The sequence below is a fragment of the Symsagittifera roscoffensis genome, chromosome 1 (assembly GCF_963678635.1).
Source record: "Symsagittifera roscoffensis chromosome 1, txSymRosc1.1, whole genome shotgun sequence".
Classification (NCBI taxonomy): domain Eukaryota; kingdom Metazoa; phylum Xenacoelomorpha; order Acoela; family Convolutidae; genus Symsagittifera; species Symsagittifera roscoffensis.
In genome coordinates, this window is record NC_087062.1 from 98941420 (window position 1) to 98968090 (window position 26671).

Genomic DNA, 26671 nt, shown 5'->3' on the forward strand with positions numbered 1-26671 from the left:
TACAGCTGTTTTTAGTATCTTAAAATTTAAGCACGATTTGCTCGTACAGCTGTTTTATTAAATATGACTACACGAAGTTGATAAGGCATGATCAGTTCTAAATCAGGACGAAGCGTGCTCTGTCAGTGACATAGCAGTGCTAGCAACTTAATAGTGAAAATATCCCCCCCCCCCGAGAAATTTTTAGATCCGCCCCTGGTTTTGAAAATATAATTTTCGAAGCAGTCATTGTTTTAAATTGTGCTTAAAGTTTTGTCAAAAACAGAAAAAATATTTATTTTCTTGCAAATATCAGTGCCAGGCATTCATTTTCTTCAGTGTCACACCGTGGCCACCCTGCTATTGTGCTTTAAACTGATTGTTAACCGAGTAGGGCAGTAAAGACACGAGAATTTTTTTATCTCGTTAGTTCGACTGAGGGTTTCTCACTGATTTTCATTACCCTTGCAATAAGCAAATGTGTTGCAACCGGGTACTAGACTATTTCGCGTAAATAACTTTGTTCGCAAGATTTAACAGGTGAAAATGTTACTCCTATTTTGCATTATTAAATAAATCTAATTAAATGGGATTTGTGAAGAGGTAACACACATGCTTGAGACGGCAAAGGCTTGTGGTTAGTCAATATTTTTTTAAAACTAGAAAGTTTCAGTATTTTTGGACTATTGTCTGTCTGTTCAAGAATTGATGAACGTTTGTAAGACTTTTATATTAGTCGCAATTTTTTTTCGTGGTTTGTTTTCCAAGGAAAAGGCTGAAGGTTTGTTCAAGCTCCACTTTACATTTTTTTTTGTTTCGCGGTTCGATTTTTCATTTCTTTTTAAATTCAGATCTCGAAAAACGTGATTGACGTCGGCTCTTTTCCACTCCCCCTCCTGCATTTCTAATTTTCGTTTCTCATAGTTGTCTTTCATACAATTATGGCTAAAAGCGTAAATATACGATGTAACTACAGTTAGTTTGTTAACCATGCAAAACTTCATTACATTGTGTATTTGCGTTGGCTTAATTCTAGCTGTCGACTTTTTTCGAGGTTTCAATTTTCTTATTTTCTCAACGTTCTTCATAAAGGCTTATTGTTGCAATGAAATAAGTGAGTTAAAAGACTTTTGGACAAGTTCAGGTTCATTAAAAAAAAATTGAATAAAATTTTTTCATAATGAAAATTTTATTTTTTGAATGTTTTTTTTTTGTTTCTATTTCTGGGCGAATGGTACACAGTTCATCAAAAAGTTCATCGTAGCCTTTTTTATGGACCTGAACAACTGCCTTCATCGACTCCAGAGTAATGTGCTTCATATGTCGCTGTTAATTTATATCCAGATAAATAACTATAACTTCTGCTGATCTCATATGAAATGCCTTTTGAGTTTCAATCTTTGTTTTTAGATTTTACTGTCTTGTAATTGATGACTATGAATTGGCGCCAACTGGGTCTTACTGGCGTGCCAGGTGTCGGTAAGACAACATTGATGCGAAAAATAGCACAATATTTGGACGAAAAAGAACCTTCCGTTCGCTGGTGTGGCTTCTTGACAGAAGAACAAAAAGATTGGCAAAGTAAACGCGGACGAACTGGATTCGAAATTGTCACTTTTCCAAAGGGCAATAGGTGACTACAACAGTATGCGCTCCTTAATTTTTATGTAAATATCTAATTACTTTTCAAATGTAAATTCTTCATTAAGATGGTGCTACAGTGCTGATTTAAATTAACCGGACAAAATGCGTTAAACTTGAAATTTAAAACCCGTTTTTCTCAAATTGGGCTGAGTTTAGGTGAAAACTTATGAAGGCAAAACTTGCTTAAAATTTTAGCAGAATTGATATGGTGTAATTTGTTTTGCGAAATTCGGGCCCGAAATTTTATCCCAAAAATGGGTCATTTTGGCTTTTCTTAGTTAATCAAAAATTACGCCGAAAATACCCGGTCGATCACAGACAATACCCGGTCGATCACAGACCCGGTCGACCACCCATTATATCATAGTGAGCCCCTTACGTAGCCCAACAAACTTTATGATGGGTATTTTCTCCAAAAAAAATTGCAAAATGTTTCAAAATTGTTTCAAAATAAAAAGCTGGTATTTTATATAGTAAAAACGACCTTTTTTGTCTATCAAACAAAAACAAAATTAACTTATACAACAGTTTGGAGAAATTACCCTTCATAAAGTTTGTTGGGCTACGTAAGGGTCTCACTATGATATAATTATGTCTGTGATCGACTGGGTATTTTCGGCGTAATTTTTGATTAACTAAGAAAAGCCAAAATGACCCATTTTTGGGCTAAAATTTCGGGCCCAATTTTCGCAAAACAATTTACACCATATTAATTCTGCTAAAATTTTAAGCAAGTTTTGTCTTCATAAGTTTTCACCTAAACTCAGCCCAATTTGAGAAAAACGGGTTTTAAATTTCAAGTTTAACGCGTTTTGTCCGGTTAATTTAAATCAGCACTGTATTCAGGAAAGCAATTATGTGTTACTCTTATTAACTCATTCAATTCTTCTTTTCCCAAAAGCATCCAATCGTGATTTCAAATCCGTAAATTTGAGAATTTTTAGAGTTTTTGTTTGCATGATCGTAATGACTGTTATCCGCAAATCGTTGTTGCCATCTTGAAGATATCAATGTATTGAGCTCAAAATTCGTAAGATAATGCATATGCGTTGTTTAATCCGTTATGCGGTAGAATTCTGCTAGGTACAGCATTCGGGATTTTTTGTGAAATCCTTGGTCTTCGAAAGTAATTTGAATTAACTTATGTGCGGTACGTGCCGTTTTATTGCGCGCGATAAGAAAGCGTTGAAACATAATATAATCGGTGTATTAGTTGACTACTCGGATCATATAAAATCATAATCAAGGCGTAAATCCGCAAATGAGGCATGGTGGTTATGCACATATCTGCGAAGTTGAAAGTCCGTGGTTCGAATCCGGCCAACACTAGTTTTTTTTATGTAGATAAAATAATTTTTGTCCGATTTCTTTTTTTGTCGGCTGAGTTGCGACAGCACGGAAATTTCTTACATATTAAGCATTTTCACTATTGAAAATCTTTTCAGTGTATTCCGGTTATTAGTAGTTACGTTCCAAGAAATGATTTTTTATGACGTAAATTTTTGTTCTATGTTTTAGTTAAACGTTTTGGGAGCTTTTTGATTTTGTCTGCGTTCCTTTTTTTTTCGAAAAAAACAGTACTATCGAAAACAGCTCCAATATCGAACAGCAAAAGTGTAAATGTCACAAAAACGTTATTGTTTCTAATTTCGATTGGATTTTGATGTTCAGAGATTTCCAGTGGAATAAACACTATTGACCCAGGCTTCTAAAGTTGAGTTATTTTTATCAAAAATGTGCCAATTATTATTTTTTATTGAAACTCAAAGGGCTTTAAAGCCATCTATTTTTCACTTTTTCGCTTCACAAAATCGAGTCAGTATTCTGTTTTCTTGCGTTCATTGACTTTGTTCCAATTGTCTCTTGGCTATGTCTTTATACTGACGCTTGTACCAATTATTTGGGCTTAAATAATAAGAGGTGATTTTTTGGACAAATATTTTTTACAGTAATTGTTACGCTGCAATTCTGTATTTTTGATCGCTCTGTTTTTTTTGAAGTTCTGCCTTGTATTTGTGTCTACGCCGCTCAACGCCGAAGAGGTGATATAACTAGATAATGAAGTTGTTCCAAATGGTTTGGAGCCAAGTTAATTGGCACAAAAGCTTTCTCCTGGAGGCAAATTATATCAGTTGGATTTTTCTATGGTTCGAGGGGTGCTGCAGTAAAATTTAAGGGGCGGTCTACCAAAAATGTAAAAAGGGGATATGTAAGTAGTAAAATATCCGCGTGTTAGTAAGATCCTGAGGGGTGGGGGTGACATAAATTGTCGTCCTCCTCTTTAATTTACTCCGCTATATTCCAATCATTGGCGAGTTGTTTTTTTTCTAGATACACCTTAGCTAGCTGTGATGAGTCACGTGGGTCTACTAGAAATGGGAAATATCCTAAGGTGGGAAAGTACTTTGTACATGTGGAATCAGTTGATCAGTGTACTCGTGAGCTCAGAGATGCCATGATCGAAATCAAGGTGAGCGATAGTGGAACCTGATCTAGACTACATTTTATGATTGGATAATTTAGATATTTTACCAATGTAAAGTATTTAATATTAACCAATCATGATCCATCTAACTAACAACCCACTTATTTGTAAGTGCTGAAGTTACTTGTAATTTCAGCACCAGAGAGATTTGAATTTAACTTAGAAATTAGTTGGACTCTCCCGAGCACTTCAGCAGCCGCAATAAACCAGTATACCCTAGATCTATTGAGCCTAGCAGAGACTAGTTAAACAACCTGAGACTAGATAGTATAAGAGTAAGATTAGGATCGGTATTAGACTAAGAAGTTGCACGAATCTATCCGGCCGAAAATAAGATAGCGTGACGAGCAGACGGTGTACCCTATCCGAAATTACTCTATGAGTTAACCAACTCGGTCATAACTCATCTGGTGCGACCATAAGTCTCGAACAAGACCTTAATAGCTTAGAATTAACCAAAATAGATTAGAAATTAGACAAAAACGTTTAAAAAATGTTATACGACAATAATTTAATCGAAATGTCTCTACGACTCAATAGATCAGAGCCAATATTCCGAACCATAACAGAACTACCCGGAGTTGGAAGAAGACCTCGAACCAGAGACGACATACGACAAAGTAGAAACTTGCCATATAGCTACATGATAGTTAGGCAAAAACCAGAACAAACTTTTATATTTAGAATACTACTGGCAATGAATTTAGATTTTCATTTGCAAACATAAAACCTTGAAGTTAATCTTCAAAATCATTTCAGGCGCTACACAAAATTATTAATATACAATCACGATTGATAAAAAGATCTAAGATCGTTTTCCTAAAACTCTGCAGTAATATACAAAACATGTTTGAAAAAAATTTATTGAAAAATAAAAATAAAAATTAGTAGCATGACAATAAATGGTTAGTAATCATAAATCATCCTGTTGTTCCAGCTCCATCATCTAAAACATAACAGCAATCATAAACCCACTAATATCATCAAAACACTAAATCTTTCCTTTACACACATTTAAAATTTTATTAAAACTTAAATTCACTTAATTTTAAAACCAGATCATCAAGGCTTATCCTTGGATCTTAAATCATTTTCTACTTAATTAAATTTCAAATTTGATCATCAAGGCTTATCCTTGGATCAAACAGAACAACTTTGTTCTCCCCCACCCACTTAATTAGTGTCTAACGACCTCAAACGTCGATTCACTACCCAACCCTTTCTAAAGACCTAAGACTAATAGAAATTTTTAAACAAAACTAATCATTCAAATTAGGATAAACAGTGAAGAACTTCGGTTATTCATCCTTCACTTGACCCCCCCTCTTACCAGACCCAGGATAAATCTTAGACTTAGTAAGTTTAAAATAGTATCTAACGAACTACTCGCGTTCTAATTATACCTGAACCCTGTGGATCGATTTACTATTCTCCAACCCTTGAACACAATCACTACCCCTAAGTAAGATTAAGTAAGTTAACACCTTAACTTATACTAGCCACGAGAAAGTAAAAAATCATTCTTCGGAATCGATATACTTTTCTCTCCAACCCTGAACAAATAGACCCAGGTTAAGCTAACCAAAAAATCGTAAGAACTAACAGTTTAAGGAAATAGAAACCATTTAACAACCTTTTGCATCCGTCATCCTAAACCTTATGTCATTTAAAAACCTAGGAAATAAACAAACAATCGTTTTACACAATTGTGAAATAGATAACAAAAAATACGACCTTGTAATCACACCTCATACACAAACAGTTGGATACATTCGAACAAAACGACAAACACTAAAAAGAAAAATAATAACGAAACAAAGACAAATAACACGAAAAAGATTTTCAAAAAATCGAAACGCATTTTCAGAATCAGAAACCAACAGTTTAGACGAACTTTACAAACTAAAAGAATCAATAGATAAAAATTGCCCACTTCACGATCAATTATATTTTTCTGACTCAGAAACAACTTCAAATTCATCAAAAAGAGGAAAAAGAAGAATAAAAAAGCAGTATAAACACAAACCAGTACATTTATACAATTGGAACCAACCAATTCGACACATTAATAATTACATATTAACAGTCATGGAACGAAAAAATGAGCTCAACGCACACCCCAGGTGAAGAAAGTCCAGATGATGATGAAATCTTTCCTTTTATAGTAGATGCAACCACTGATAGAGGACAGCATATATTTTGCAAAAATTTACCTATAAATTTATTTGAACCCGGAATCAGTCCATGTAAAACAGAGTTCCCAGATGTAAAAATCAAAAGACAAATCATAGACCACTACTTAAAAGATATATGCAATATAACACAACAGTATGGAATCTACTCCATAGAATTCACCTCACCAAACCATAATAATAGAAAATATACAATTCAAACAGACGATCTTGATTTAGAATTTTCAAAAGTTTTTTCAGAATATATAAAAAGCATCCAATATTATAACTCACAAAGAGCAAACTCCATATTCACCAATGAAGTTTTCGCAATAATATATAGTTATATTTCGATATTAGAAAACGAAATCCCAATAACAAATGTCTCACCGACAGAAACATCTAAACATTTGAAAGTACGACATGAAATCACACTACTCTCTAGTTATTTAAACATCATTAAAGAAAATTTCACGAAAGACGACGTTTCACAACATACAAAACACGATCTACAAAAAATTTTGGCATGGTTCATAATAGATTATTTCACACACAATATTGATTTAATTGCACAAGCAAGAAAAAATTTTAGACCCCAAAACTCGAACGATGATACCGCTATCACAGAACAATCAGATTATGTTTGGGACCCCGAATGGTCTCATCCCGCATTTATAAGCTTCCCACAATCAATCTCAAGTCAAGCAATAAGTACGATATCTTACATAAGAGATTATGTAAAGGTAATACCATTAACCATTGATGCAACACCATTAAACTATAATACATTTTTGCCCGATACACAAAATAATAGTTTAAACTCTACAGTCATACACAATGAAAACCTCAATGGAACTAGGAATCTTACTCAACAAGATATCCAGACACCATCACACTTCATAAATGAAGAAATTGTACACACAACAACTACACAACAAAGTATTTCACCAATACGCCCAAATTTAACAACACCAAGAAATACAAATCCTTCACAAACACAGGTAACCTTACAATCAACCGTTAAACCTTCGGTTGCTCCTAAATATTCACATATGGATTACCAAACATACAGACCCATGACAATACCATCAAAAACACGCAAAACATTCACTAGAAACAACTTTGCAGACCATAATTATAATTATACACATCCATCAAAAACATATAACCAACCACAAAGAAATTTTAACCAATATACAAGATCTCGAAATTGGGATAACCCAATGACCCAACCTAATTCAATAAATTTCCAAACAAATCCTCCACAGGATCACAGTGAAAATTACCCATTTTTTCAACAAAATAAAAATAAAAAACAGACATCTTATCAAATGGATTATTTATCCTCAGATGATGATTTCTTACAACCAGATATATTTGCACAAAATACTCAAGAATATCGTAGACAAGGAATACAGAGAACACGTACAAATCATAGAAATTTTTCTCCACAACCAATTCAACAACAAAATCTAATTAATACACAATCTTTTCAGCCAATTCAACAACAAAATCCAATGACTGCACACTCGTATCAACCATCACAAATGCAAAATGAAATACCACTCCCATATTATCTCCAACAACATGAAATAAATAGAAACCAACTTTCAAATTTTTCTCAAATGCCAAATGCAGCAGAATCATTACAAATGACAATGAATCCATACCTTATGGGTGGATCATCAATAACATCAAACAAACCTTTAATGGTTTTCACAGGAACAGACCCTGAATACTCTGTAGAAGATTATTTAAATGCAGTAACAGCAAACCTGATTTTAAATATTGGACCTGAACCAATTAATACGCCACTACATCAAAATTGGATACATCGACGCACAGCGTTAATACAAACAACCCTAGATGGCGCAGCCCAAAAATGGTTTTCAGTACTACCTCTAGAAATAAAATCAAACTGGAAAAGGTTTACACAGGAATTTTCAAAAATGTTTGACTCCGAAAGAAACAAACAACAACAAAGAGTTTTATGTAATGAAATTCGCAGATTACCAAACGAAACCATCAAGCAAATAGCAGTACGAATCGAAACACTAGTTCGAAAAGCATATTCATTAAATACACACGACTATAAAAACACAAAGATGACAGAAATCTTAATGATGACCTTAACACCACAATTAAGGAAAATAGCAATAAAAAAGAGAGCATCCCATCCTTCTTCAATTCGAGAACCCGATTTAGATTTTCGAAAACTAGTAGACAAATTAGAACAAGCAGAAATCACGATGAAACTAGAAGAAACGGAAAATCTGAAATTACAATACGTTAACAGAATTGAAACGACTCCCACTAATATTAATAATATACAGGAATCAGAGACAGACCTCGTTGAAAAAATCACTGAAATACTCAATATTTACGAAAAGAACCCAAACTTTAAAGGCAAACCATCTTTCAAAAAATGGTGTAATTATTGCCGACGATACGGACATAGTATTTCCGAATGTAGACAAAAACAGCAAGACAATCAAAATAAACCTCAAAAATATAAAGAACCAAATAAATCATTCTATCAATACATGAAAAAAGATCAAAATCTACCGAACAAAACAGTCTACAGCAACAACAGTTCAGGAAAACCACTCCCGAACAATACAAATTATACAAGAAATCAATCACCATATAACTCAAGTTATAGAGGAAGATCACCAGAACGAAGAAACACGAATAATTCATCACAAAATCACTACAATAGACCAAATAGTCGAAATAACTACTCCAGATCAAATTCAAATACACAACGATTTGTTTCTAGATCTAATTCCCAATCAAGAAATAACTACTATCCAAACAACCTATCACGAAATTCATCATACAATAGGAATAGAAACTACTCCTATAATCGAAATAGAAGTTATTCAAACAACCGAAACCAAAATTACCCGAACAATCAATCAAGGAATAACTCATATAATAGATCGAACTATAACAGACCAAACAATAATTACCAAAACAGATCGCGAAATAATTCACAAAACCGACACTCAAGTTATAATAATCGTTATAGAAATTATTCCCAATCACCACACCGGAATAATAATAACTATAATAATTCTAATAATCGCCACAGAAGTAGTACACCTAAACATCAAAGACAAATCAATCAAGTACAATCTAATCCAGAAACAACATCAGACCCTCCAGGTATTGATGACACAGTAACTGATACGTTACAACTCAATCAAATAAACTGTACATCATCAGATTCAGAAAGTGATACTGAAAACACTCTTTCTATCAATATGATAAAAGTCGAAAATGACTATGAATCTGTCATATATGAACAACCCTTTTCATCACACATATATGAAAATCAATCAGAATTTCTTCAAAATTATTACACTACACCCATAAATTCCACACCAACGACGCAAGAAACAAATGAGATTAACACTACAAATCAAACCAATAAAAATACCAAAACAAAATGCTTGAATACAAACCACATTTATCAAAATATACAAAAAGAACAACCCAAAGAAAAAATTTGGACAATACCATTTCTCTTAGAAAGCCCAAGAAATAAAGAATTTCAACCACCAGACCTTGAAATAGATTTTTTAATTGATTCAGGAGCAGAATCAAACATAATAAACATCCCCACATGGAATGAAATAAAAACTTTACACCCAAAGCTAACACCTCTTGAAACCTCCAGTAAGTTAGCAACAGCACAAGGATCAACATTGATAAACTACGGAAAAATCCAATTATTTCTCCTCCCCACCAGAACAATGGAGCAAAGCAAAATTTTAAATAAGCCATTTAAACAAATATTCCATATCACTGATATTAAATATAATATCATTGGAATACCATTTATTTCGAAGTATATACCAACAATTAACATACTAAATAGTAAAATATTAATCAAAGATAAATATACAAAAACAAAAGAAACATCCTTAACATTTTTTCAAAGATTAAATAAACAACCGCCATTCTTTTCAAAATTCTACCCGATATTTAACCAACAAAGAAAACACCTAAAACCACTATCAGGAAATATCTATAATTTTTCAATCAAACAAGTTCACCAATATGATAAAGAACAAAACAAACAAAAATTTTATATGTCAGAATTTGAATTCAAACCTATTCACAAATTTTTCAAAATCACAATCTCATCCATAAAATATTTGAAAGATTCGAATTCCGATATCATTTCCTTACATGTCTATAACAACACACCTTACCAAGTAACATTACCTTTAGGACTTTTAGGATATTGTGAAACCAACGCTACAATATCACCAATACACGAAAAAGCCTATCGCGTAAATAATATACTCCAATTACTAGATATTTGCCAATCTACAATTCTTAATGAAGAATTATCTATAAATAATATAATAAGTAACGAAAACAGAAATACGGATTATTTCACAAAAACTCCATATTTCAAACCTACATTCAACATAAGTAACTACACAGAGGACCAACAGAAATTTTTAACAATGTTTAATTTCCAACATTCACAAATAACACAAGACGAATTCGAAAAGTTAGCCAAACAGCTAATTAAATATTCATCAGTCTATGCAACATCAAAATTCGATGTTGGAAAAATCAGTTCATCACTACATCTCCCGTTAAAACCAGACGCAGTTTTCAAAAAACAGAGAGCAAGTAAAGTACCAATTCACTTACATGATAAAGTGAACAGATTACTCGACATTTTAGAACAATACAACATTATATCACCAGTAAACAAAGAAGAACAACCAAAAGGCAACACATTTATCAACCCTGTTATCATTCTAGCTAAAGGAGAATCATTAAAAATCGTTCTCGATGCTAGATACCTCAATTCACTTATAGATGAATCAAAATGTAATTGGCCCATTGAACCAATACAAGTTATTTTAACAAAAATAAACGGCAAATACTTTACAACCGCCGATATGAATAGTGCATACAATCAAATGCCACTAGATGAACAATCACGACGTTTAACACAATTTGTTATCGGAAACCAACAATATGAATTCAACCGCTTATTCTATGGAATATCCATAGGACCAGCAGCATTTTCAGCTTTTATGAGCAAAATTTTTAGACCACTAATACTCAAGAAAAACGCAATCACCTATTTAGACGATGTTTTTATGCAATCACAAACAAAAGACGAGATGTTCAATGTTTTAGAAAAATATCACCAAATACTTCAGAACGAAAATCTGAAGGCCGCCCCCGATAAATCACACTTCTTTTTGACAAGAGTTAAATTCTTAGGACATAATATAGAAAGAAAAACAATCACTCCATTGAAATCACGCATTGACGCTATTCAAAAACTTCAACCACCAACAAATAAAAAGAAAATCCAAGAATTTCTTGGAATGTTAAACTTTTTAAGTAAATATGTTTCTAAAATGCAATTATATCTACGACCATTTTATAACATCCTTAGACAACAAAATAATTTTGAATGGAACACAGAACATCAAACACGATTTGAAGAAATAAAGAAACTTTTAACTGAACAAATTTCAAACACAATTCCAGATTCAAATCAACCATTTTATGCAATGTGCGATGCTTCGAACTTTGGCATCGGTGCAGCACTATTACAATCACATAATGGTACAAATAAAATGAACCTCATATCAGCAAATTCTCGATTATTCACTCAAGCAGAGCTACGACTCTCAACTCTAATGAGAGAATGTACAGCCATAATATATACACTGACAGAATATGAATTTCTGATACTTGGATCAAAACATCCAACAGTTCTATTCACAGACCATAAACCAATCATCTTTCTCTTTACACAAAAATCTAACCCAAACCACCGAGTTTACAGATTTCAACTAATTCTAATGAAATTTCCAAACTTACATATAGTTTGGACTGCAGGAAAAAATCTTGCATTACCAGACACCTTAAGTCGAAATACACCACCTGAATTACTTACACGAAAAACAACAGTTGAAATACCCAAAAACATAAAATTCTACCTTGCAGAAAACGAAACATCACCCCGATTGGAATGCAAATATGCAGTAAAAACTGACGTTGAACAATCACAAATAAACAATCTACAACACTTCCCACTTTATTTAGATTGTCAAAATAATCACTATGAAGTTGATCTACTTGGAACATCAACTTTTAAACCAATCCCATATTCACAATGGATAAAAAATAACACCCAACAAAAAAGAGTAAAACCACACTCGCATAAAAAAGACAATTTTCCACTAATTGAAAAAGAAGATTTAACTGATAAAATAAATTTATCAGGACCACAAACAAATGATTCAAAATACACAATAAATCAAGTTTTTGACCTTCACGACCCACTTGATACAATACCCTTATCTAAATTCGAAATTGAAAACATTTTTCTCCCTCCAACAGAAACGATTACAATTTCAACACTGAAACAATATCAAAATCTTGACCCGATAATTAGACAACTAAAATCATGGCACAAATATAAAACTAAACCTGTCAAGGCAGATACAACCATTCTAGGAAACAAAACACTCCTCCGATACTTTCGCAAATTTAACAACACAACAATTAACGAAAATACAGACCTTTTAGAGTATAACCTGAATGAATCTACAGTTCCCTGTCTCCCTTTAAGTATGATTCTTATAGCTTTTAATATTTCACATACACAAAATATTAAAGGACACTCTGGATCAGAAAAAACATATTCAAACTTTATACAAAATTTTTACTTCCCAAATGCACCAATTTGGATAAAAGTACTATGCAATGACTGTATAGTATGTCAACTAAATAAACCTTACCCAAATCAAAAACAAATAGCACAAAAACAAGATTTTAAAGGACAAAGCTTGTACTTTAACCATCGTATCTCATTTGATACCAAAGGACCAATTTCACCCTCATCCGAAGGAAACTCCTACATTATGGTAATTGTTGACGCATTTACACATTATGTAGCACTTAACCCAGTACCACATTGTAACGCTTATTACGCTTACACAACACTCTATGAACACTGGATAGCAAAATTCGGACTACCAGAAATTTTAGTTACAGACAACGGTACAGAATTCATAAATAATGAAATTATCACACTATGTCATTTATATAACATTAAACACAAACCACGTACATCTCATGCACCTTGGACAAACGGCTTAGTCGAAGGTATGAACCGTTCATTACAAGAATATCTTAGATGTATCATCAACGGAAATGATACAAAATATACCGAATGGTCAGCAGATGTAAAATTATTTCCCTTAGCATATAATTCACAAATTACGACAACTTTAGGAATGTCACCATACGAAATGGTTTTTAACCAAAAGCCACGCAAACCAATAATGTTTACAGCAAATTCTCATAAAAACGCACAAGGTTATTGTCAACCAAATAAAGACTCAATTTGTTATAACCTACCTTTACATACACACGATGAAGATCATTTTCATCACCCACAAATTCTTAAACTAGCCTCCGGTACACACACCGAATGGATTCTAAATAGAGATAAAAAACACAATGAAATTTATCAAAAAATAACAAAAAAGTTATTACAAAGACAAAACATTAATGAACAAATCAATTCACGTTTTACACCAGCCTCCGAATTAAAAATTGGAACATTTGTTTTAATACCTAATTTTAATACTCAAAAAGGAATTTCTAAAAAATTACAACCCCTTCGAAAAGGACCATACCAAATAATTGCAAGACCCACTGATGTCACATATAAAATTACCGACTCAAACAAAAAAGAAATCGTTCAACATCGAAACAACCTATTACCTTATTACCCAAAAGAATACGCACTCCGCGAATTAACTCAATTATACTCTCTCACAGGATTAAAAATCATTCAAAATGAACCACATCTGAAAAACACAGAACAAAATGATAACCCCACCGAAAATCAAACCACAAAACCAATCGCCACCAAAAACAATACACAAAACCATAAAGAATCCCCAAAACAAAAAAAAATAGAAAAATGACCGAACAAATAATACCCCAAGAACAAATCGACAAATCAGAAAATAGAAAAACAACAAGACTCCGAAATCAACCACGTAAAAACTATAAAATATTCATCCCCCAATCTAAAATTTTAAAGAAAGTGGAATTTCAAAAGTAATTTTAACATTATACTTCACAATCTTGAAACCTCCGAAACATTTTTCATTTACATTTTTCAAAATAACATGCTGACAAGTACGCAATAATTCTAGTTCAAAATAGACCAATAGGATTCATCCAATCCGTCACTTTCTCTAACTCAAACTAAGACCAATTAGACGAATCATATAGAACTCCAGGCACATCTATAACTATAACTTTACGACCTCCAGGTCAAAAATAAGCAAACCACTCCAACTTGACAACTAAAATAAATATCACCATAATACCGTACCCCTCCCTTATCTAATAACCCAAAGATCAACAATATTTCCCCAACTCAGACCACGAATACCCCCAAGACAAATTTGTTAACTTAGCCTAAAGTAACAAAATGAACATTTCAATTAGCCTAAAGTATAAAAATCTCACCATACCCCGGATCATTTGACAAACAAAAATAAAGAAAAAGACGACCTCCCAATCACCATGAAAATTGCCCCCAACAATTTTTTACAAAACTCAACCCACTTGTCAAAAAACTAATAAATATTCGACCAAGAGATCATTTCTTAAATGCTCTTCTCTCAATCAGTTACTCAAATACTCATAAATTTTAAACATTTTTTTACAATACTTGAAACATTTATAATATTTCTTTTTGATATACTTGAATCTTTTCTAATAATCCTAATCATTTTTTGTAACATTTTTTTAATTTTCTACACTATACTCGAACTATTCCTCCAACTTTCCAAAACCCTTGATTACATCCACAGGTACGATTCATATAACTTGTCTAAATGATACGAAAAATTTTCAGTAGAACTGATATTTTTTTATTGTTTGTAATTTTCATAGCATTCTTATCATCCCTCATTTTGACAATATGTAAATGTATAAAGAAAGCAATCTTCACATTTGCCCTAGCAACAATCCTTCTAATTCTTTTTTTGGAAGAATATTATAATAAACATAAACCTTCCCACTAAAGTAACAATTCAAAAATCCATCAAAAATTGCTACCCAACAGTCACAGAATCAGTCTTCACCGACATCATCCCAAGATAACCAAACACCACCTTCAATTACTCAAAATCCTCAAACATCTACACGAATTTCTTTTCAAGACAATCCATACACTTTTGAAGAACGACATGCTCGTTTATCAGAACCACTAGAACCAGTTCAACGACAAGCACCTCTAAGCGAACCAACATATAACCTATACCCAACACTACCACAAGAACTAAGTAGAATAAGAAATCCTAGTCAAAACCAAAATACAGTCGAAATAAATAGACAAATTATACATCCTCGACGAAACAGAAATTTTCAAACTCCCCGAGTTCATTTTGATATACCTCAATCCCCATCACAAAACACTCCAGAAAACCCCATTGGTATATTACCAGAAACCCCTACGCTTCTTTCACAACGTAGCACCTCAAGCCTACCATCAGATTACTTAGGTTCAACACCAACATCTGAACAAATACGTGAAAATCCCTTTAACCCCCCAAACCAGGCATCACGACTACCATATTGGACAACACATTCATTTACACAAGGTGAATTAAATTTAGTCAATAATCCAATAAATATTTCTACGGATACAACAACATCCTCATCACTACCAGAAACATTATCACTACCATCAACACCATCAATAAGCCAGATTTCACCACCACCCTTTAACTTAAATTTTCCAAATAATCTCGACGCCAGATATCGAGAACAATCATCAATAAATATTCCTTTAAGACTAGATTGGAATACATTTACAGCACCTCCACCATTATTTGGACAACATCAAGAAAGTAACCGCCTTCATAACTGGGCACTTAATAGATTACAATATCGCCAAGATATTCACAACGATATCCGTGATCACAATATTCAAATACTCCAACAAAACAGTTTACAATTAAAGTTTGAAATCACAGTTAAGTTAAATAATATTACCCAACATCCCTACCCATTAAATCCACCTAACATAACAGCTCAATCACTACCACCACCGTTTATAACTACTGAAGTAATATACAAATACGACAGATATACCAAAAACACAATTGGTTACATTACATTTTATAATCCATACTCAGGATTATCATACACATGTATATTCTAAAATTATTAATTTTTCTCCAACTCCTTTTTCTAGTAATCTCAAATCAAAACATAAACCCTTCCCCTCGTACAGGACCACAAGATTTATTAGTAACACATTACGATTGTGAAGAAAATGAACAAAAAACACTACATAAATATGCAATAAATCAAGTATCACAATGTGAAACAGAACCACAAGCTATAGAAACCACAGATGTAATAGCAACACTCTATTCAAAAGCCCGAGCAACAACAGTTACAGGTTATAAATTCACAGCAACATTTTCCGAAAAGAAAGTACATTGTTCACAAGTCTCGAACGGAAACAAAAACCGACTTGACCATGAATCATTCTATCAGAGTAATATAGAACGTCTTTTACATCTCAATCCCGACGATTGTAAAAGTGAATTACTTAGACTAAACATCACACAAAATAAAAACTCCGCAAGAAAGTTAGTTAATTTTCAAGTTTTTTCAGACTCAGTACATCAATCACAACTTGAAAGACACCAAGGACATATAAAACTAGACGAAAAATACCCGTATAACGGCGCACACGGACGATTAACCTATGACCTACACGATAAACATTGGATACCACACATTGGTATAAATGACCCATCAAACTGCAAAGCAGACACAAAAAATAAAGGATACCAAGAAATAATGTTTTTCGATTGGAAAATACAACTCGAAAAAATACAACTAACACGAGATTTATCAGATAATACAATGATCTATCAAGGAATCCGATTACCTTGTAAAAATGATCAAGGTTATTGCGACCCTACAACGAGAACACAAGCAACCATTATTTGGTTCCCCGAAGATACATGTACAAAATTTCAAGTAGCAAAAATACACGCTCGTATGATAAAATTTCACGAAAAATATTTTATACAATCAATTCCATATGAACAAGTCCATCCATCACGAAAACTAAGTTCTAATTTTAGAAACATAGACAATATAGAAAATAAATTGACACGTTTTCAAATATATCAAGAAACAGAACTTGCATGTAAATACAGGAATCCACTTCACAGAACACAATACTCTGAAATATTAGTTGAATACGAAAAAGGATTCGACATGACCACTGGAAAAGTAAAAATCGACCCATATGCCACAGGTCATCCTCCAAACGAAGGAACATCCTATATACCAGTTAATTTTGAAAAAAGCAACGGACAACCTGGTGGACATCTAAAACCCCATGACACCAGAAGCACACGCTTACAAGAATTATCACTAATGAATACTACATATTTCGGTAATATCCACTATGATATTCATTTAGATATGAAACTAGATTATACAATTAGCCGAATTTTTCAAGAAATGTCACTCTCCGAATTAGAAACACTACACCAACTATGCGAATTAGAACGAACACAAATATTACAATCACTTGCACTAGCAGTATTAAAAATACCCTATGCAGGATACTTATTATCTGGAAATAGATCAAATTTTTTAGACTATGAAGGAAACATCTTATGGTTTTATACTTGTACTAAAAAAGTATCACCACTATACGTTTTTGAAGATAAACGATGTTATAAAAGAATCCCTATCTTTTATAAGAATAAAGTACATTTCGTGGATACACTTTCACGAAGAACCTATTTCTGGGATACCGCAGTCCCATGTGGATCAGAAAACAGCCACAATGTAGTACAACTAAACCCTGATGAAAATAAATATTATCTTCTCACTCCATATCCCACATTAATGCAATCACTCAAAAAATTTTCACCAGAAAGCATTCGCGCTATTGCTCGAAACCCAAATATAGACTTACAATCAATAGGAATCTATTCAAAATCAGATATTCAACATCACATTAGAACACAACAATTCCAAGAATTATTAACACAAATGGACACTATACAAAGACAATCAATAGACCAAAATTTACGCAAACTTGCAGAAACCGCAGGATTTGCCGATATCTACACGCAAGACTATAGCGGATATTTTAAAGACATTAAAGATTATATATATCTAAACGGTGAAAAATACCGTCCCCAAGATATATCACCAATTAACATTTTTAGCTTTGTTACACTCAAAAATGAGATCCTCGATTTTCTAGGATGGCCCTACTACATCTTAGAAAAATTGACTATTTTATACGCAATGTTTAACTTTATTGGATTTCTTTTCTCACTTTTAAAAGGAATCTACAACACATGTGCTATACACACACAAGTAAACAGACAAGCAAGCGTAGCACGCATACTCTTTGCAGGATTTTTTGGAATCTTTTCTACATCTATAAACAAAATTCTTTTAGACGCACAAATAAAAGAATATAACACAAAAATAGCAACACGGCAAAATACATACGACGAAGAACATAACAATGTAGACATAACGCCAACGGCACCACAATTACCACCCCTACCAAATAACCATCCACTATCCCTAGTCCCACGAAATTTTCGAAATTTAGCCATCACACATAATCCAAATTTTCGACTCACCACATCACAAAGTCCCATCCAACATATAATGACACACCAGTCACAAGATCAAAATACTTATGAACAAATTATTGAACAACCCCATACCACCGCTTTTCAGTCTCAAAATAATCATTTTTTTAGCCCACGATGAGCCGCCAACTTGGATCACTACACCGATCAAATTCCCACCCAACCAATCTTACCTCTCCAATCCCAATAATACCACTTTTTGCTTTTCCGCCACCCGATTTTCCATCTAGTAATGTAACATCAGGCATGAATTCCGACACTAATTCACACATCTCAGTTTTATATTCCATCTCACAACTCAATAACCCGAATATTGAAACCCCCGATGAATTTGCCGACTCAGAACCATCCCCATCAAATCATTTTCATAATTCTTCTAATTTTTCGCAACCCCCTTTTCAACCCATATTATCCAATAACCCTGACCCAATCACTCCCACACCCTCTTATGCTTCCCAAGTTACCCCAACCTACTCCTCACTTCATTCTGACCAATCATCTCATTCTCCAGACACCCCCCGAATCTCCCCAGAGCTAGATAATTTTATTACCCTTCAACAACAACCCTACCACCTCCATACCCCAACAATAAACCAAATCTCCTCCACAATAAATTCATCCAACCCCCCTACCCCTACACCCTCTTCACATTATACTGAATCATTAGCACCATCATCCACATCAACTGAATCTCCACTCAACACTAATAGAGCTTACCGCACTTTTAAAAGAAAGTTCCCCAACCATCCTTTCCCAGCAAAACCAGGAACAGCCCGTGAATACATCAACCACCCCAAGCATACTAACACAAAAGAATTTTTAGCCATCACCTTACCCTCATTCCCACAATACACCTTAAACACCCCCCACGACACTAACGAAACACGCAACTTTGTAGATGAATACGTTTTAATGCCCACTCTCTCTTGGACCTCATATTATCATTTTACTAACCCTCTTTGCTTACCTTTATCTAACACTCACATCGATATAGAGCGAAATACGGACATGCTATATCGACTCACTACACCACTAACCGCTAGACAATTTACTTACGTTGGATATAAAAAATCACTAAAAACACACACTGCACCTAGAGCTAACGAATATACACTCGAATACTATGATCACAACATCATCAGAGCTAACCAAGATCAATTCTTAGACGACGATCGCTTCGCTAATCCACAAATTACCGAGAAATTTTTCATCAAGACACCATATATATTTACACTAAACATCTTCGACCGAAAGTTTGATCACATTATTTCAGAAGCACTAACAGACACACAAGCATACGAAAGTTTTAAAGAACGCTTCCAAATATTTTCACTAACCTTTCATTTCCTTGCACCACACGAAAGAGATTTACACTGCTCACACGATATTATGTTGCGCACTAAACAAACCCACACATATAGTTATTATCGCTTCATCCAAAATCACTTTGACCTACACACACCCTCTAGACAACCACACCATCGCTTTTAATTCATTAATTCCAAATACACTTCACCATTTTTCCTAAATTTCACATATTGCATTAAAGATACTAACCTTCATGGTATTCTTCGTAATTATGACCCCATAACCCAAATGTACATCTTCTGTCCCATCACCAAGACCTTCAACGCCGAAGAATCCCGACCCTTCCTTATCCCGCACGAGTTTGTACAACCCATAGAAATCCCAATTTTAGAATTCATCCACAACACTAAATTCAATCACAAATTATATAATCTAATCCAAAACACACCTTATGAGTTTGCAGTTGGCACTGAAGAACTAACCACTATTAAGGCACTTCAATTGCTTTGGCCACTGCTTCAGACTAAAAATATCATCCGCATCCTAGCTAAACTACTAACAACTTCAGAACTAATTCACGACATCTTCCCCCACGGTTTTTTCCCCGACGACTAACAGGTAAGTATGAATTAAATGAATATTACTAACTAATTAAAATATTAAAAAACTCACCATACTTTATCCATGTTTTCTTTAGATTTTTAGCCTTCATCCGACGATCACCTACAAAAACCACAAAAAACAAATAAAGATCGCAAATTTCATCAAACAGATTTCAACAATTCTATTAATCTCTTACACTTATAAATTTATAAATTTAATACCAATGCAGTAAATTCATTTCTAAAATTTTCCCCACAAGCAGTAAATCTAATTATGATGAAAATTTGTAACTTAAAATTCCCCCATAACTAGCAGTAAATTTCCAAATTCTATGCAGTAAATTAATAAAATGCAAATGCAGTACTAACCTTTTGATATTTTCATTCATTCGCACAGAAATTCTATCCACACTCGCACAGCTCGCCCACGAAGAATTGTTTAAAATAATGAATTTCAGTTTCAAGTTTTCACACTCAACAACTCTGACATATAATAACATGTTTCAAACTTTCCTTTAACCCGGTTGGAAAGGAATCATATACTAAACAAAACTAACCAACGCAGCTTACTAAATACCACAAATCATAGAATAACAGCATGATTAAGAAAAGGAAACCAACGGTACCCAAACCGGATTAACCCAGTTTAAAACTGGATAATTTATTCTTTTGAAGACTATTATAAAGTCTAAGAAAGAAATCATAAAACACAAAAAAGTCGAAAGACAAACCCATACCACGAACAATTTGCTTTTTGGAAAAAGGACATAACCAACAAGACATAAGAAAAACCACAACAAACCCAACATAAAACGTTGTCACATAACAGGACCCCTCACAAAAACCGCATGAAATCATACTCCCACTCCTGGCCTAACCCACCAGGAAGGACGTCCTGAGCATGCTCTATAGCCGGCCTAACCCACCGCGCTACATCCACGCTTTGTGACCACACCTCTATTTTTAATAAGAGCTACTCAAGTGTGAGTAACTCTTCAAAATAACCGAACTAAAACAAAAAGCTTTTGTGAAAACAACTAACTAAAATCATAATTAAAAAATATTAAACTAATAAATGTTTTATAAAATGTAAATTACATTATGCAATACATAGATCAGAATACAACACCAAGGACGAACATCTAAAGACAAAACGACCCCACTACACTCGAGAGAGAATGGCCAACCACAATCGATATGCCACTCACAATCACAACTCAAAGGATTTAGAGTACGACTTGACTTCGCAGAAAAGGACTTCATTGAACTAGACCAATGACCACCTCGATGTTCAAGTATACGTACAGATCCGAGTAACCAGGCATCCCCTCCACGCACAATCTCCACGCCATTCCCAAATTAGATCAGACACAAAAGAAGTTCTCCACGCAGAACAGAAAAACCTGACATAGCAAACCATTCTGAAATCAGATTTGAGTTTGTTGCAAAGACTTAGTCGTTGTCACTAGAAGACACAACGTCTTATGTCTCTAACTCCAGCTTCCTGGAACTTCTTTAACAAAGAGGAAACAGAAGAAATATGATGTTCGCCAAACACCAACGTCCATCATCCATCCTTCGAATTGCAGAAGAACTATTCTAAAAAACTCTGTAAAACCCGGATGGGTGGAACCTGATCTAGACTACATTTTATGATTGGATAATTTAGATATTTTACCAATGTAAAGTATTTAATATTAACCAATCATGATCCATCTAACTAACAACCCACTTATTTGTAAGTGCTGAAGTTACTTGTAATTTCAGCACCAGAGAGATTTGAATTTAACTTAGAAATTAGTTGGACTCTCCCGAGCACTTCAGCAGCCGCAATAAACCAGTATACCCTAGATCTATTGAGCCTAGCAGAGACTAGTTAAACAACCTGAGACTAGATAGTATAAGAGTAAGATTAGGATCGGTATTAGACTAAGAAGTTGCACGAATCTATCCGGCCGAAAATAAGATAGCGTGACGAGCAGACGGTGTACCCTATCCGAAATTACTCTATGAGTTAACCAACTCGGTCATAACTCAATAGCAAACTAAGCATGAAAATAAAAAACATAAGGGTTTTTCAGTTGAGATTCTGTTAGCTACTAGAACATGATGGCAGTTTAAGTTATCTGGATAAACCGAAGCAAAAAAGAAACACATTTTTCTGTACTTGGATTAAATAAAGTAAAAAAAAGTTATGCAGAAAAATACTTAAAATTTACCTGTGTCTTTATAACTCGACTACTAGACCCTAATTTCGTTATCTAAAAATTGAGCCCGTTTTTTTGTTATTATGTGAACAGCTCGTTAATATCCGCTGATTTAAAATTTAATGATTGATGGGGAAGCGGCCGTTAGTAAGTTAGATCCCATATTTGAATATGTTTTATTTTCGAGGTTACCTTTTCGCGTGTTCTTGCCAATTTTTAAGTGGAATGAAGTGATTTTTTATATAGGTTCTGATGTTTTTTCTTGAAAAAGTTTTAACTACAGAATGCGATCATTCATATTAAATCTTTTATGAATGCAAGCAGGGGCAGATCTAGGATTTTTTCGAGGGGGGGGGCGGATTTTTAAAAAAGTTTCGAAAATTTTCGAAAAAATTTGTCGATCTTTTTTTTAGGTCGACCGAGTTGATTTTTCGAGCTCTCCCTAGGCACTGTTTAAACCCTGTTTTGGCCAAGCTTTCTGCGCCGCAAGCAAAATTTTGAAAAAACAGGCCAAAAAGGCGTTTTTAGGCACTTTTTGGAAAATTTTGACCAAAAAAATCGCGTTTTTTCGGCGCGCACTCCCCCCTCAAAATTAGTATGTATTGGCGCCAAAGGCGCCTTTAGAAAATTTTTAGGGTCGGTCGGCCATAAATGAATATCTTAAAAAGTACCAAAGGGGGGACCCTTTGGGTCGACAGGGGGTCGAATCCCTGATAGTAAAACGTCCGTAAATCCCTGATAGTAAAGTAAATTTTGATTTTTTTTTCAATTTCGATTGAATAAAGCGAGCAAGCAGGCTTACAACAGCTAATTTATGCTTAATTTAAAACCCTCAAAACTTCAATTTAAGCTAGTAAAATAAGTTTTTGGTGCTTTTACTGGAATGGTCGGAACATTCTGCGCTACTTGCACAGTAACCGGATATCCTTGATTTTTTCTTTTTGTTTTGCACGCAAAATCAGGTACCATAATTAATCATACCTGCTTCCCATGCCTGCTTCGGTGTCTTTAACGTCCCAATTTGCGAAGATGGGTATATGTGAGGCTCTTAATCTTCAGGTTGGGGGTTTGATTCCGGGTCATGATAAAAGTTCGATTTTTAAATCTTTTTTTTTGCGTTTCTTTCTTTTGTTCATTTTTTGGAGCCATTTTGAAATTGTTTTGTTGATTGTATTGTTGATTATCTTCTCATCTGTGTCAAGATTTCAAAATTTTTTTATTGTCAATAAAAAAATTTTGTTCTGAATAATTTGATATTTTCAAGGTTTGCTAATGGGTGAAGTTTCTCTTACATCGGTCTTGTTGCTTTCATGCAGCTATAACTCGCTTTTTTTATAAAAATTTATTGATCGGAAGTAGATTTAAATTTCAATCTACATTCATAAGTTACGTTTTTTTTCAGCCTCAACTTCTATTCATTGATGAAATTGGGAAGATGGAGCTGCTAAGCAAGGATTTCATTGAGTTTATATCAGCTGAAGTGCTCGATAGAAAGAAAGCGACAGTTTTCACTATCGCCCAGAAGTGCAATCACAAACTGACAGATGCATTCAAATCAAATGAGGATGTTCAAATTGCTATTGTTACTAAAGACAACAGAGACTCCATTTTCCAAGATCAAATTATACCTTTTCTGAATCAGAATTTTGGTGGTTGAATAGATTTTAATTTATTTTTTCAATTTTTTGTCTCCTTAGTAAGTGAACAGTCAAAATGGAGCCATTTCAATTGTCAGAATATTCAATTTCTTTGTCGCAAGTAGCAGTATCGTTTTTTGTCAATTACTTAAGAACAGGTAAATGAAATTTCGTTGGAAAGTATCAATGAACGAAGCGAAGGCTTTTATCTTGGGTTTGTTCAGGAAAAATTAAATTTTGTTAATGCTCCAATTTGTTTTTTTTACATTCAGTCTTTTGATTACATTTTGATGTTTTATAGATTTCATTTGCTAATTGAAGTTAAACTACGCTCTTCAATGATAAAAAAGATAAGGTTTCTTTAAACTCAAAGCTTCACAAACCTTCTTTACAAGGATATTGCAATCGGGTAATAGACTTGTTTTCGCGTAAATAACTTTGTGCGCTGGACGTTGTTCAGCCTTAATTATGTCAGCTAATTTATTGTTTTTTTTCTCGTTTATTTTTTTGATATTATTGATTGAACCCGTACAAGAAATTTAGAAAGATCAAGCTAACCTCACTGCCCTTCCTAAATTAAATTAGATAATTTATACCTATTTTTTTCTATTTTTAAGTTTGTTTTCGCTTGCGATTAGCAAACGTTATCAAATCTGATTGTAGAATATATATTTTTTGGGTTGACAACTAGTTTGAACACTTGCGAAGCAAAGTGTAGTACGAACTTTCTTTTTTTCCCAACCTAACTCGCAAATAGAAGTGTTTCTTTTATTGGCACTTTTGAATCGGTAGGCTGCAGGGAGCAGGAGCTCAGATGAGCTTTGACATTTGATTAGTAAAAAGTTAACACAATTGTTACATTTTTAGTTCATCAAATGAACCGAAAAAAATTTATTTGTTTCAAACAGCAGTACAATGATAAAAAGCTCGATCTCAGAAACTTTTTTGGAATGCATAATTTATACATAATTTGGCTCTAGGCTGTTCAATTTATTACATGCAAAGTTGTGTCTTTTTGTGTTTGATGCTACTTTTGCTGCATCGAATTGGCAATTTAATAGCATATTTAGCTGCGTTGTTGGTGGCTAGTTTTTGGGGATTTTATGCAATCGTGGCTGAGTGGTTAATGCACTAAATTTTGACAGGTCGCACGTTGGAAACCGACACGTAGCGGATTTTTTGCTAATTCGAGGGCTATTTTTTTCATTTCACTTGATAGATGCTTTTTGGTCGTGTACTCGTAATTGTCGTGTTCTCGCAGCTTCGCCTGTGTAAAAAACCAGTTAATCACTTATGATCCTTCTAAGCAGCTGACATGCTCAATTTCATGAAAATTCAAATTTAATTACTGGGTGGGTACTAGTTTTTACAGGTTAGTTTCAGGGCGGAATTGAAACTTTAATAAAGTTTTTTTTTATATAAAATCAGTTTTTTTTCGTCGAAAATGGTGTCTGCTCAACGATTGTCGGCCTTGTTTCCGCTTCCAAAATTTTGTTGAATTTCAAATGTCTTGCTTGGAATGTTTACCTAGAATGCCGGTTTGATAAAAACAGATTTCATGAAAGTGTATGGGATTGGGTTTTATTATTATGATTTTATGTTTATGAGACGCTTTGGAAAGTACTAACACTTTTTCTTAGAAACTTTCTGTACCGATTTTCAAAAAAAGGGTTACCATAGAAAAACCGCGTGCTTTATTGTGTGCCTGCATACTCCTCTGGTCTCTTTTCGCTTTACCCCTTTGTCTACAGCCTTCGAAAAAATGGTGGAATATATAACCTATGTTTGATTTTTTCGTTTTCTCAATAAATTACCTACAAAGTCTAAGATTTTGGTTTCAATTTAAAAAATTGATGTGAAAAGCTTCACGCCATAAGCGGCTATGCCGTAAATGTTTTTCACATAAAATT

At 33.7% G+C, this 26671-nt stretch overlaps 1 protein-coding gene across 1 annotated transcript; it reads left to right on the forward strand.

The window, feature by feature from the left end:
- Window positions 1–1383: 1383 nt before the first annotated feature.
- Window positions 1384–24781, forward strand: LOC134854397 (nucleoside-triphosphatase THEP1-like). Its single transcript, XM_063873054.1, has 3 exons — window positions 1384–1612; window positions 3955–4093; window positions 24527–24781. Exons 1-3 carry the CDS (start codon window positions 1410–1412, stop codon window positions 24779–24781), a joined length of 597 nt encoding a protein of 198 aa, XP_063729124.1. The 5' UTR covers window positions 1384–1409.
- The last annotated feature ends 1890 nt before the right edge of the window (window positions 24782–26671 follow it).